The 13579-nt window shown below is 40.0% G+C and overlaps 1 protein-coding gene across 1 annotated transcript in view; it reads right to left on the bottom strand.

Annotated features, from left to right (window-relative positions):
- Positions 1-12359, bottom strand: part of moxd1 (monooxygenase, DBH-like 1) — a 94011-nt gene extending 81652 nt beyond the window's left edge. The window contains exon 1 of the mRNA XM_028797912.2: positions 11787-12359. Coding sequence (XP_028653745.2) covers positions 11787-12056 — 270 coding nt within the window. The 5' untranslated portion in view covers positions 12057-12359. The remainder of the gene's footprint in view (positions 1-11786) is intronic.
- Positions 12360-13579: the final 1220 nt, after the last annotated feature.

A 13579-nucleotide genomic window follows, 5' to 3' on the forward strand; every position in this document is an offset into this window, starting at 1 on the left:
AGGAAATCAAACAAAAAACAATCTTTAAGTTCAATATGTACAATAAGGTGAAAATCCATATTCAAAAAGCTCAAGCAAAAGCTATTGCTGCCTGAAGTTCCTCTTCTTAAATTGTTGTCTCAATCAGAAGTTTGTTGTTAAGAAATTTTATCTAAAACTTAGATGCTAATGTTGCCATGCCACCATCTGTGATGTCACATGCAACAAAACCATCAAAGTATGTGAAAGGCAATGACCATTGTTGCTACAAACAAAATGACAACAAACACTAAACAAAGCCCAAAAATTGGATCAGAATGACATCACAGATGAAAGATGTCATTAATATAAACAAAAGAACACATAGATCATTTCTCATGGTTCAAAAGTAACAATCATGACAATGAGATTGACAGGAAGATAAAAGTGCAATGAAGCAGGGTAGTTGAAATTTTTAAACCAGTGATGCAACAGCAAGCCCACCTTTTTGTTAGTTTAGTCCAGTGATTCTTAACCATTGTTGAGTCACGGACCCCTTTAAGAATCTGATGTACAGTAAGCTATCCCCAGAAATATTCACATAAACACAACTTAGCATGCAATGAATATAATGTACTTTATTTATCGAGATTTGATTGTCTCATACATATATAACATACAAAAGATATTACTAAACTTTAAAGTAAACAATCTTAAAAAAACACTTATTTTTTTAGGCAAAAGTAATGGCCACTCATTATAATTATGAAATACAATCCTCTTGTGCAAATTAAAACAGCTCTACTACTATTACATTTTCTACTACCATTAACTACAACATGTACTCTAAATCAACAGTACTGTATAGTGAATATAAATGTTAATTTTTATCTGACCCTCATGGACCCCCTGAAACCCATTCATGGACCCCCTGGGGTCCACGGACCTCAGGTTAAGAACCCCTGGTTTAGTCAGTTATAGTAGGTGATTTATCTCTGAATTTGTTGATTTATGGTGCACCTTTCTCCAATATCAGAAGTGAAAACCAAAATATAACTATCCAATGGAAAGACAATGCAAAACTGCTATTCAAAGTGTTAAAAAATGGGTAACACTTTATATTAGGCACTACAAGAAATGCATCTATTACTCATATACTGTTATGTAACAACACCTTAACAAACAGATTTTTAGTCTTAATAACACAAAGTATTAGTAATCAATCTGGTAACTTGGAATTAATTAATCCATTCGAATCAGACTGTTTTGTGTCCTCAGCCTATACAATAACAGACATTTTACTATGTGAGATATAGTTATTCTATATTCTCAGCTATTCAATCTTGCTGCTTCAGCATAAAAGCAATGTTCTCAGCTCGTAGCTTCTGCCATTCTTATATTAACATAATTCTGTAGAGTTTCAGAGATAAACTGCTTGAAAATAATTACAATCCATTCTTGATCATCACAGAAGAACATTTGATTTGCTTCTAGATTAAGACATCAGAATTGTATCCATGAATTATATTCAAATAATTCTATGTATCAGATAATGAGAATCCCCAGTGCTCTGACATTCATGAAATTAACATTAAATATTTGAATGATGTCTTCAGTAGTCCATTTGAATGGATAAAAGGCAGTAGATAGATAGATAGATAGATAGATAGATAGATAGATAGATAGATAGATAGATAGATAGATAGATAGATAGATAGATAGATAGATAGATAGATAGATAGATAGATAGATAGATAGATAGATAGATAGATAGATAGATAGATAGATAGATAGATACTTTATTAATCCCAATGGGAAATTCACATTCTTCAGCAGCAGCATACTGATACAATAAATAATATTAAATTAAAGAATGATAATAATGCAGATAAAAAACAGACAATAACTATGTATAATGTTAAATGTTAACGTTTACCCCCCCGGGTGGAATTAAAGAGTCGCATAGTTTGGGGGAGGAACGATCTCCTCAATCTGTCAGTGGAGCAGGACAGTGACAGCAGTCTGTCGCTGAAGCTGCTCTTCTGTCTGGAGATGATACTATTAATTGGATGCAGTGGATTCTCCATAATTGATAGGAGCCTGCTGAGCGCCCTTCGCTCTGCCACAGATGTTAAACTGTCCAGCTCCATGCCAACAATAGAGCTTGCCTTCCTCACCAGTTTGTCCAGGTGTGAGGCGTCTTTCCTCTTAATGCTGCCTCCCCAGCACACCACTGCGTAGAAGAGGGTGCTCGCCACAACTGTCTGATAGAACATCTGCAGCATCTTATTGCAGATGTTGAAGGACGCCAGCCTTCTAAGGTAGTATAACAGGCTCTGTCCTTTCTTGCACAGCGCATCAGTATTGGCAGTCCAGTCTAATTTATCATCCAGCTGCACTCCCAGATATTTATAGGTCTGCACCATCTGCACACAGTCACCTTTGATGATCACTGGGTCAATGAGGGGTCTGGGCCTCCTAAAATCCACCACCAGCCCCTTGGTTTTGCTGGTGTTCAGGTGTAGGTGGTTTGAGTCGCACCATTTAACAAAGTCATTGATTAGGTCCCTATACTCCTCCTCCAGCCCATTCCTGATGCAGCCCACGATAGCAGTGTCATCAGCGAACTTTTGCACGTGGCAGGACTCCGAGTTGTATTGGAAGTCCGATGTATATAGGCTGAACAGGACCGGAGAAAGTACAGTCCCTTGTGGCGCTCCTGTGTTGCTGACCACAATGTCAGACGTGCAGTTCCCAAGACGCACATACTGAGGTCTGTCTTTAAGATAGTCCACGATCCATGCCACTAGGAATGAATCTAATCCCATCTCTGTCAGCTTGTCCCTAAGGAGCAGAGGTTGGATTGTGTTGAAGGCGCTAGAGAAGTCTAGAAACATAATTCTTACAGCACCACTGCCTCTGTCCAAGTGAGAGAGGGATCGGTGTAGCATGTAGATGATGGCATCCTCCGCTCCCACCTTCTCCTGATATGCAAACTGCAGAGGGTCAAGGGCGTGTTGAACCTGTGGCCTAAGGTGGTGAAGCAGCAGCCTCTCCATGGTCTTCATCACATGTGATGTCAGAGCAACAGGCCGAAAGTCATTCAGCTCACTAGGACATGATACCTTTGGGACTGGGGTGATACAAGATGTTTTCCAAAGCCTCGGGACTCTCCCCTGCTCCAGGTTCAGGTTGAAGATGCGCTGTAGAGGACCCCCCAGCTCCGATGCACAGACCTTCAGCAGTCGTGGCGATACTCCATCTGGACCCGCTGCTTTGCTGGCACGAAGTCTCCTCAGCTCTCTGCTCACTTGCGCTGTTGTAATTATGGGTGGGGATGTCTTTCCTATGCTGGTATCAGCAGAAGGATGTGTGGAGGGTGCAATACTCCGAGGTGAGAGTGAGAGTGTGTTAGGGTGGTCAAACCAGAGTCCATGAAGTCAGTGTCCAATTCAGCGATAATATGCATAATGTCCATGGAATATTTTGTTTTACACATATGCTTTGATCTCACACCAAATGTCAATTGCCATTTTTGACATTGTTTGTTCCTCACTACACAAGCGCATGGAATCCTGGCCAAACCAATGAAGCTAACTTTCCCTCTAGAAAGGAGAGTCCAACTGAAGAATAATGATGGGGATTTTCACTGTTTACAGTTGATTACCACAGTCAACCTCTCCTTTTGACAAAAGTCAACATTAGCCCTGAAAGAGTTAAATTAGCAATGTTTCTTTCCAGAACGTTTGAGCCAATGCCTGTGTAAACTGGGTCTGCTGTAACAAGAGTGAAACTTTAAAAACAATTAACCATTCATGAAGTGGTAAAAATAGTGAAGATAATGTGTTATCTATAAAGCAACAATCTTAATTTTAAGAACATTTCCACTGTGGGATAAAAAAGAGAATGCTTCCTTTTTTGTTTTGTGGACAAAATAAATGCTGATCCAGACACAAAGTGTTTGGATTGCCTCATAAAACTGATCTTACAGAGACTTTGTTGGAATTAAAGGAGACATTGCAGGAAACACAGACAAATACAGATGAGGATTTATCAAAATTAAATGGCAGCGGACTCATCTGTGGGACAATTTCTGTCTACAACTATCTTCTGAATGTAATAAAGTGTTGATGAAAAGAAGCCATTCAGCCAAAGATAATTTCTCAATCACTCCTAAAGTAACTTGTGCCAAATATCATCGAGTCAGACTCTGAAACATTCCAAAGAACAACTGTCTACTGTGTCTACTGTGCTTCCTCTTAACGTATTCATGTATCAATTTGCTTGTGTATAAAAATACTTTCTAACGTTAATATAGAATGTCAATCAATTTATTTATTTGTTTTTGAAGAATACATTTTAAAGTGATAGTTTCCATTGTACTAATTTTCTTCATAGTCTTACACACTCCAGTCATGTCACCTGTTAATCACCTTTTGCCTATACAGAAAATATTCAGGTTCCTCAATGCCAATATTGTGCAGTCCTAGAATCAGATTAGTTGTACGACTCTGAACTGTCTCCACCACTGTTATATATTTAATTTAGTACTCACACAGAACTACTAACAATATTCCACAAGACGCCTCGTGGCCTCATGTTGCGTGGCTTGACAAAAACCACCTAGAACACACAGTACGGTCAACACATCAGGCTACAGAATCCAACATCCTGTGTTTAGCTATAAAGTGTACTTCAACGTTCAGTACTCTCAATCCTGCCTAACATTTTTACTTCCAGTGTGTAAACCTTTACATTCATTTATATTAATCCTCTCTGAATTCTGTTAATCCCCATATGCAATGAATTTGCTGACTTTAGTTAATGGTCATTAGTAAATTTAAACACCATCTTGGTAGCATTTTTATCCAGGTTGTTAGTATAAATTTAAAAGAGCAGCAGCACTCGCCCTAAACCTTGATGGAATGCACTTTTAACATCTGCTGAAATGCTCTTCTCACTGTAGCTGTCTATGCATATGCCTACTGTGCCCTGAATCCACTCATTCTGTTGTTTTAAAGACCTACTCTACTTTATAATTATCCATTAAGAATGTTCTTTGAAGTTAGGAAGCAACATGTGCCTTTTAAGGATTCTCACAGTGCTGAAAGTATGAAATATTTCAGACTAAAACAATACATGCAGAACCCACACAAACTTGAGATTTTATAAGAATCTGGGGCTTCAGGCATAAAAATCATGAGTCTGTCATTTGATGTTTTCAGCAACAGCAGGTGTGCGATATAAAAGAATTAACAGTGTCATTGATTTAGTTCAAAGCTTACATTCACTGAAAAAATAACTTTTTTGTTTTTACTTAACATTTAAAAAATTCTCTTCTGTGATCTAGCATCTTACTCAGGTTTGCAATAAACAGAATTTTGACAGTTAGGCAGGCTTCAAGAATTAAATAAATATAATGAGGCTTGGGCGGCACGGTGGTGCAGTGGGTAGCGCTGCTGCCTCGCAGTTAGGAGACCTGGGTTTGTTTCCCGGGTCCTCCCTGCGTGGAGTTTGCATGTTTCCTCTGGGTGCTCCGGTTTCCTCCCACAGTCCAAAGACATGCAGATTAGGTGCATTGGTGATTCTAAATTGTCCCTAGTTGTGGGTGTGTGCACCCTGCAGTGGGCTGGCACCCTTCCCAGGGTTTGTTTCCTGCCTTGCGCCGTGTGTTGACTGGGTTTGGCTCCAGCAGACCCCCCGTGACCCTGTAGTTAGGATATAGCGGGATGGATAATGAGGCTTGGCCCTTTGGGCTTTTTGTAACCACAACATTATTCACAGCAAACTATGCACACTTTAAAAGAGACCAAATTGACTTTACCTTAATAAAACCATTTTAAATAATTGGGTATAGATAATTAGGTGCCTTGGTGCTATTGATGCTTGTCACAATCCCTGATGATAGAGGACTTTGCCAGGAACTTCTGTGAAGGTTTACAGAGTGTACATAAAATAAAAAACTGTCTAAATATTTTTTAAGCATTTTGCCTTCAGAAAATCTTAAGTGGATTTGAAACTTTAGACCCATACTTCAGTTAATTTTAAACCAAGCAACAACTGCTATACCTCAGTTCTATCACAGTAATCTTCAAAGTCAACTTAATTAAGGTTTTGGTGTGGGAAGATAACTGAAAATAATAATCACACGTTGTGATTGCGACAATGTATACATGAAAACATGAAGTGCTGTCTCTGGATTTCAACAAATGTACAAAAATGTAATATTTTTAAATTTTAAGAATTCATAAAAATAAAATTATATATATATATATATCCATCCATTCATCCATTTTCCAACCCGCTGAATCCGAACACAGGGTCACGGGGGTCTGCTGCAGCCAATCCCAGCCAACACAGGGCACAAGGCAGGGAACCAATCCTGGGCAGGGTGCCAACCCACCGCAGTATATATACACATATTATATTATATTATGTCCTGCGGTGGGTTGGCACCCTGCCCAGGATTGGTTCCCTGCCTTGTGCCCTGTGTTGGCTGGGATTGGCTCCAGCAGACCCCCGTGACCCTGTGTTCGGATTCAGCGGGTTGGAAAATGGATGGATGGATATTATATTATATTATATTATACAGTGCATCCGGAAAGTATTCACAGCGCATCACTTTTTCCACATTTTGTTATGTTACAGCCTTATTCCAAAATGGATTAAATTCATTTTTTTCCTCAGTATTCTACACACAACACCCCATAATGATAATGTGAAAAAAGCTTACTTGAGATTTTTGCAAATTTATTAAAAATAAAAAAATTGAGAAAGCACATGTACATAAGTATTCACAGCCTTTGCCATGAAGCTCAAAATTGAGCTCAGGTGCATCCTGTTTCCCCTGATCATCCTTGAGATGTTTCTGCAGCTTTATTGGAGTCCACCTGTGGTAAATTCAGTTTATTGGACATGATTTGGAAAGGCACACACCTGTCTATATAAGGTCCCACAGTTTACAGTTCATGTCAGAGCACAAACCAAGCATGAAGTCAAAGGAATTGTCTGTAGACCTCCGAGACAGGACTGTCTCGAGGCACAAATCTGGGGAAGGTTACAGAAAAATTTCTGCTGCTTTGAAGGTCCCAATGAGCACAGTGGCCTCCATCATCCATAAGTGGAAGAAGTTTGAAACCACCAGGACTCTTCCTAGAGCTGGCCGGCCATCTAAACTGAGCGATCGGGGGAGAAGGACCTTAGTCAGGGAGGTGACCAAGAACCCGATGGTCACTCTGTCAGAGCTCCAGAGGTCCTCTGTGGAGAGAGGAGAACCTTCCAGAAGGACAACCATCTCTGCAGCAATCCACCAATCAGGCCTGTATGCTTGAGTGGCCAGACTGAAGCCACTCCTTAGTAAAATGCACTTGGCAGCACGCCTGGAGTTTGCCAAAAGGCACCTGAAGGACTCTCAGACCATGAGAAAGAAAATTCTCTGGTCTGATGAGACAAAGATTGAACTCTTTGGTGTGAATGCCAGGCGTCACGTTTGGAGGAAACCAGGCACCGCTCATCACCAGGCCAATACCATCCCTACAGTGAAGCATGGTGGTGGCAGCATCATGCTGTGGGATTGTTTTTCAGCGGCAGGGACTGGGAGACTAGTCAGGATAAAGGGAAAGATGACTGCAGCAATGTACAGAGACATCCTGGATGAAAACCTGCTCCAGAGCGCTCTTGACCTCAGACTGGGGCGATGGTTCATCTTTCAGCAGGACAACGACCCTAAGCACACAGCCAAGATATCAAAGTAGTGGCTTCAGGACAACTCTGTGAATGTCCTTGAGTGGCCCAGCCAGAGCCCAGACTTGAATCCGATTGAACATCTCTGGTGAGATCTTAAAATGGCTGTGCACCGACGCTTCCCATCCAACCTGATGGAGCTTGAGAGGTGCTGCAATGAGGAATGGGCGAAACTGGCCAAGGATAGGTGTGCCAAGCTTGTGGCATCATATTCAACAAGACTTGAGGCTGTAATTGCTGCCAAAGGTGCATCGACAAAGTATTGAGCAAATTCTGTGAATACTTATGTACATGTGATTTCTCAGTTTTTTTATTTTTAATGAATTTGCAAAAACCTCAAGTAAATTTTTTTCACATTGTCATTATGGGGTATTGTGTGTAGAATTCTAAGGAAAAAAATGAATTTAATCCATTTTGGAATAAGGCTTTAACATAACAAAATGTGGAAAAAGTAATGCGCTGTGAATACTTTCCGTATGCACTGTATATATAATGGCCTGCAGGGGGCATACCAGCCATCCAAACCGAGCATACACGGACATCAGGCAAAAGTTTCAACACAACACCCATTTATTTTTAGTGGGAACGCTTCCATTTCATTCCCACTTGCACAGCCCAGTACACTTTACAGCACTTTCTTTTTGTCTTCTTCTTGGCTCTCTCTCTCTCACTCCTCATCCGGCAAGTTTTGTCCCCCTCCTCCCGACTCTGGCTTCCAGAGTAGTACCGGCTGGCTCCTTTTAAACCACACCCAGGTGGCGCATTACCATGTACTCCCAGGTGTGGCAGAAGCCCAACATAATAAGACTCTGCAGCCATCATAGCTCCCCCTGGCAATACCCACAGAACCCAAAAGGGCTGCAGCGAAGTCCAACTCCCAGCATGCCCTGTGAGAATCTGTGGTGCCACAGCAACACTGGGGGGGCTGCCTTGTAGGGTTCCAGAGGAGATAATGCTCTGAACACACTATCTTCCCCTGGTCCTTGTCCCCTGGCCAGCCATGACTGTATATATATAGTGACAGATGACAGGGGGTTTGCCCGGTCGGGACACCCTTCACATGGAAGGACTGGGGGTGAGGACATGCTTACAGAAATGCCTCCCTCAGAAGACAAGAGGGCAACCCCCTGGATTGCATCGTGGACATGGGCTTGGAGCTTGGAAGCTCAACCCTGCTGGGGCCCGTGGCCACCGCCAGGGTGCATCTGGACAGTCCCAGAGCCCTGGGCTGCAGCACTTCCACCACACCCAGAAGTACTGCCAAAAGAGAATCTGGGCGCACTAGTAGCACTTCCAGGTGCGTATACAGCACTTCCATCACACCCAGGAGTGCTGCCGGAAGAAAATGAGAGTGCACCTGGAGCACTTCTGGGTGCATTATAAAGGAGGCCACCTCACTCCATTTGGGGAGTCAGAGTCAGCTTGTGTGGAGGAGTGGAGGCGGTGAAAAGAGAAACAAACAAAAAAGAGAGACGGAGAAGGGACTGAGCATTATTTGTTCCCAATTTGTGCACTGAGTGCTTTGAAAAGGTAAGAAAATAAAAAGTGTGCTGCTTTTTCACTTGTGAGGTCCACCTGTCTGTGTCCAGGTTTGGGGAGCAGTACGACCTCAGTTTATACCACAATATATTATTATTAATATATATACACCCTGCTCGCTTCATTCGCCAACACCCCTCCAGCCTGCGCTACGTGCCAGCCACATGCCACTAGTGTGTTTGGATTTCACTTTCACCAAAAAACAAATCTTTTAATTCTCACAGATACTCCTCTTCATTGGAAAGAAACACTACTTTTCCCTGATGGCAACATGAATTAGATGATCTACAAATCTCCGACTTAAAGTTTAAATCTGCACAATATATTCAATCTCTTTTCACTGTTCCATTATTTCATCAAATAATAATTTCCGTTTGTTTGCGCTAATGAGATCTTTACTATCATTTTTTGAGACTTTTGAATTTTAGTACTTTTATTATCTCTAACCTGCTCTGCATTTGTATCACGCCAACGTTTTTGAATTCTTTACAATGTTCTACTTTGTCATCTACTCTTTGTCTTTTATTTCCAGCCCCGGGCCTGGTTAAATCTCTTGGCACAAAGTCTCATCTCATGGGACATAAAAATATTTCTCTGAAAAAGTTACGTATCGTCCCAGGATTTTTTTTATTATAATATAGAGATATTTAATTCCTGAATATCTAATCATTTTCTGCTGATGATGACACCTGGTAGATTGTTGAAAGCTTAGGAAGAAAAAACTGTTTTAAGATACATGACTCATGTTCTGTCTTTGTGGATTACTAGCTATGAATATGGAAACCATATCACAGACCTTTGCTTTCGTACATACATATATATACACATATGCCTCTTCTGTGAACCTACTGTGCAGACATTTGTTTCTTAACCAATAAATAGATCCAATAAATAGAAAAGTCGAACTTGCCAGCCATCTTCATTATTATTAGGAATAACATTATAGGGACAAAATGAGCATGGCATTAAATATATGAAGAGTTGTTGTCACAGAGTGATTTGTCTTGTTAAATTTGCTCTAATAGTGTTAAAGTGACCTTTAAAAGTGTATATATTGAAAAATTGTTTCCAGAAATAAATATAAATGTTAATTTAATACTACCACTTTTTCTGTAAGTAGGTTGTTCTAAATTAAGTACATTGATAAAAAGCCTTTTGTTAATAGCATTGTATTAACAAAATATATCATTACAGCTTGGGCAGAGATATTTAAAAAGCATGGCTGTGGGATAAAATAGCTTGTAATTTTAAAAAAGTATTGGTTTGTTTAGTTTCTCTTGTGTTCTTTCCGGATGCAAGCAAAAAGAAGCAGAGGGAAGACAAACCGGACAGAAGATCAGGCTACCACAGGACAGACGTATTGACCCACATTCAAACCAGTACAAATTTTAAAAGATATTTTAGCTTGTCATGAAATATCAGTTTGTAAAGTGAAACGGTCTTAACCATTGAAGAAGGGAACGGCACAGTCTAACATATCTGTATAATCTGTGAGAATCTCTTGTTAATGACAACAACTTGTCTTTCTATATCAATTAAATTAAAAACTCCATACATTTGTAATTTTATTTTACTATAGTAAAACAAGATGTTTTTGTTTTAATTTGTTATTTTTTCAGAAAAGGGCATACATAACAACACACCACGGGCATACAATATTTCTATTAATACTTCTACAATTAAGACTAAAAATAGCAACAATTATAATAATAGTGATTTTCTATGGCATTATTCCCTTAAAAAATATTAATACCCTCTTCAGATGTTTCAGGCTTAATAAATAAAATCAATACTGTAATAAAGATAATAATATACATTACTATGGGAAAGACGCTATATGAATAAATTATTATTATTATTACTAGGGAAATCATACATGAGAGCTGTGTAACAGTTTATAAAATTGATCACAAAGGTTAAATATTCAGATAGATAGATAGATAGATAGATAGATAGATAGATAGATAGATAGATAGATAGATAGATAGATAGATAGATAGATAGATAGATAGATAGATAGAATAGCAACAACTATAATAATAGTGATTCTCTATATGGCATTATTCCCTTAAAAAATATGAATACCCTCTTCAGATGTTTTAGGCTTAATAAATAAAATCAACACTGTAATAAAGATAATTATACAGTAATATGGGAAAGGCGCTATATGAATAAAATTATTATTATTATTACTAGGGAAATCGTACATGAGAGCTGTGTAACAGTTTATAAAATTGATCACAAAGGTTAAATATTCAGATAGATAGATAGATAGATAGATAGATAGATAGATAGATAGATAGATAGATAGATAGATAGATAGATAGATAGATAGAGTTCGAGTAGCCGCCACATATTAACATCAGTCAGATATAGACAAGTTTCTCAGAATACACTCGAACGTTCTGTAATTCTTTCAAAGGCATATACTGTACATTACCTAGCAAGTTACTATAGCTACTACTATATCATGATGCTACTGCCTACGCTGTTCATTCATTTTTAACCCCGTATTTCTGGCACTGCCGCTATTCGTCCATCCTTACCTGCACGTACGGCTTCCCGTTTTCTACTCCCCCAATCATCATGTCGGAATGCGCCATAGACCCAGAGGGAGACAGTCCAAATCCGATATAACCGGTGGTCTCGACTTCAGCCTCAAACACGATGGTTCTCTCGTCATATCTCCACCTTAAGTGATATTTCCCGTGCGCATCCAGAAGTGCGGTATTCGTGAAGGTCTGTCTCGAGCAGGACACCTGGCGCAGTCCACTAATCATCAAAAGGAGTAAAGCGCAAAAGCCAAGAGAAGTCATTTTACTGGTCAGGATGTTGTGCAGAGTTTATAAGTCACTACGAGGTCCGCAAACAGAAGCTTTGATTTCTGACTGTACTGGTGCCAATCTGTTCGTCATGCGCCCCAGAAAAGAAAGTATCCAACCAAAAACAGCCTTGAGCGTGTCACCAGAGTGAGCCGACCCGTCCCCCCATTCAAAGTGCCAACATTTGCGAAAGTAGAGCTGCCTTTATCTGTGCAGGCATGCTGTGCTCCCGCTTACACAGTAGACAGAATCAGAAAGCACAAAAATGACAGTATAATTTCCGTGGTTGTCAAATTCACCTACTTAAAAGAATGGGAGCCGGCGGAACTTTGAGCAGCGCTCGTGGCGGATGACTTAGGCGGTCCGAACGCTGCTGCTCTGAAGCCACCCCGAGAGTCTCGTGTGCCAACCTAGCGAATAGTGCGTAATGGAAGACACGTTTGAAAAAAAAAAATTCGAGTCACTCATTATGTACATCCGACTTTACATCGTAACTATAAATAACGAGATTTAAATTCCAATAAAAATATTCGGGTTTAGTTACTGTTAAAATATTACGCCAAGTGGCGCAGTGTTTGGCGCTGCTTACTCTCTGATCAAACATCCTCGGTTATGTTAAATCGCCCAGGTTCTTCTACTCGGGAGTATAACCCTCATGTATTACCAAGGATGTGTGTGTCAAGCGTATTGACACGTATTGAACTGACTGTGTATGTCCGACTGTGCCCTCCTATGGACTGGCACCCTGTCCAGGACTGGTGCCTTCTTTGTTGCCACGATCGGTTCCAGCCCCTGCAGCCCTGCATTGTACTAAGCGCATCTGAGAATGTTATGTTAAAAATTAATTTATGAGCACGTACTGCATGTCCTGCGGTGGGTTGGCACCCTGCCCGGGATTGGTTCCTGCCTTGTGCCCTGTGTTGGTTTGGATTGGCTCCAGCAGACCCCCGTGACCCTGTGTTCGGATTCAGCGGGTTGGAAAATGGATGGATGGATGGTACTGCATGTCAGAGTGGGTTCTAATATATGGATGGAGCAGCGAAGGTGCATAACTGTAAGCAAATACCAATCAATCAATCAATAAACAAATAATCTGGTTTTGCACAGAAAAGGTTTCCTTAAAAGACAAATACTTTATAAGCAATCCACAGATGTTTAAAACAGATAACACCTAATTCTTATCTGTTCTGTGATATACAGTCAATATTAAACATTTGCACATCCTTATTGAAGTTTCAAATATCATATTTTATTTGATCCAATTCATCCTCATAACAGAATATCAGGCTATATATAAAAGGAAATCATTACACTAATTTTAAGTTCATATGCTGAGACTCCTAAGTCTGAAATGGATCACTCTGTGGGAAAACAACAATGCCAGGTTCATCCAAAATGCCTGAACAAAGGTCCATTCATTTGTAAAGACACATCAAGCAGACCAAGTTAATAAAAAGGTTGAAGTCAACACAAATGTTTTCTCACTTTAAAAATTATTTTGTAAGCAATATTATTTA

This window comes from Erpetoichthys calabaricus, chromosome 3 (genome assembly GCF_900747795.2).
Source record: "Erpetoichthys calabaricus chromosome 3, fErpCal1.3, whole genome shotgun sequence".
Classification (NCBI taxonomy): domain Eukaryota; kingdom Metazoa; phylum Chordata; class Cladistia; order Polypteriformes; family Polypteridae; genus Erpetoichthys; species Erpetoichthys calabaricus.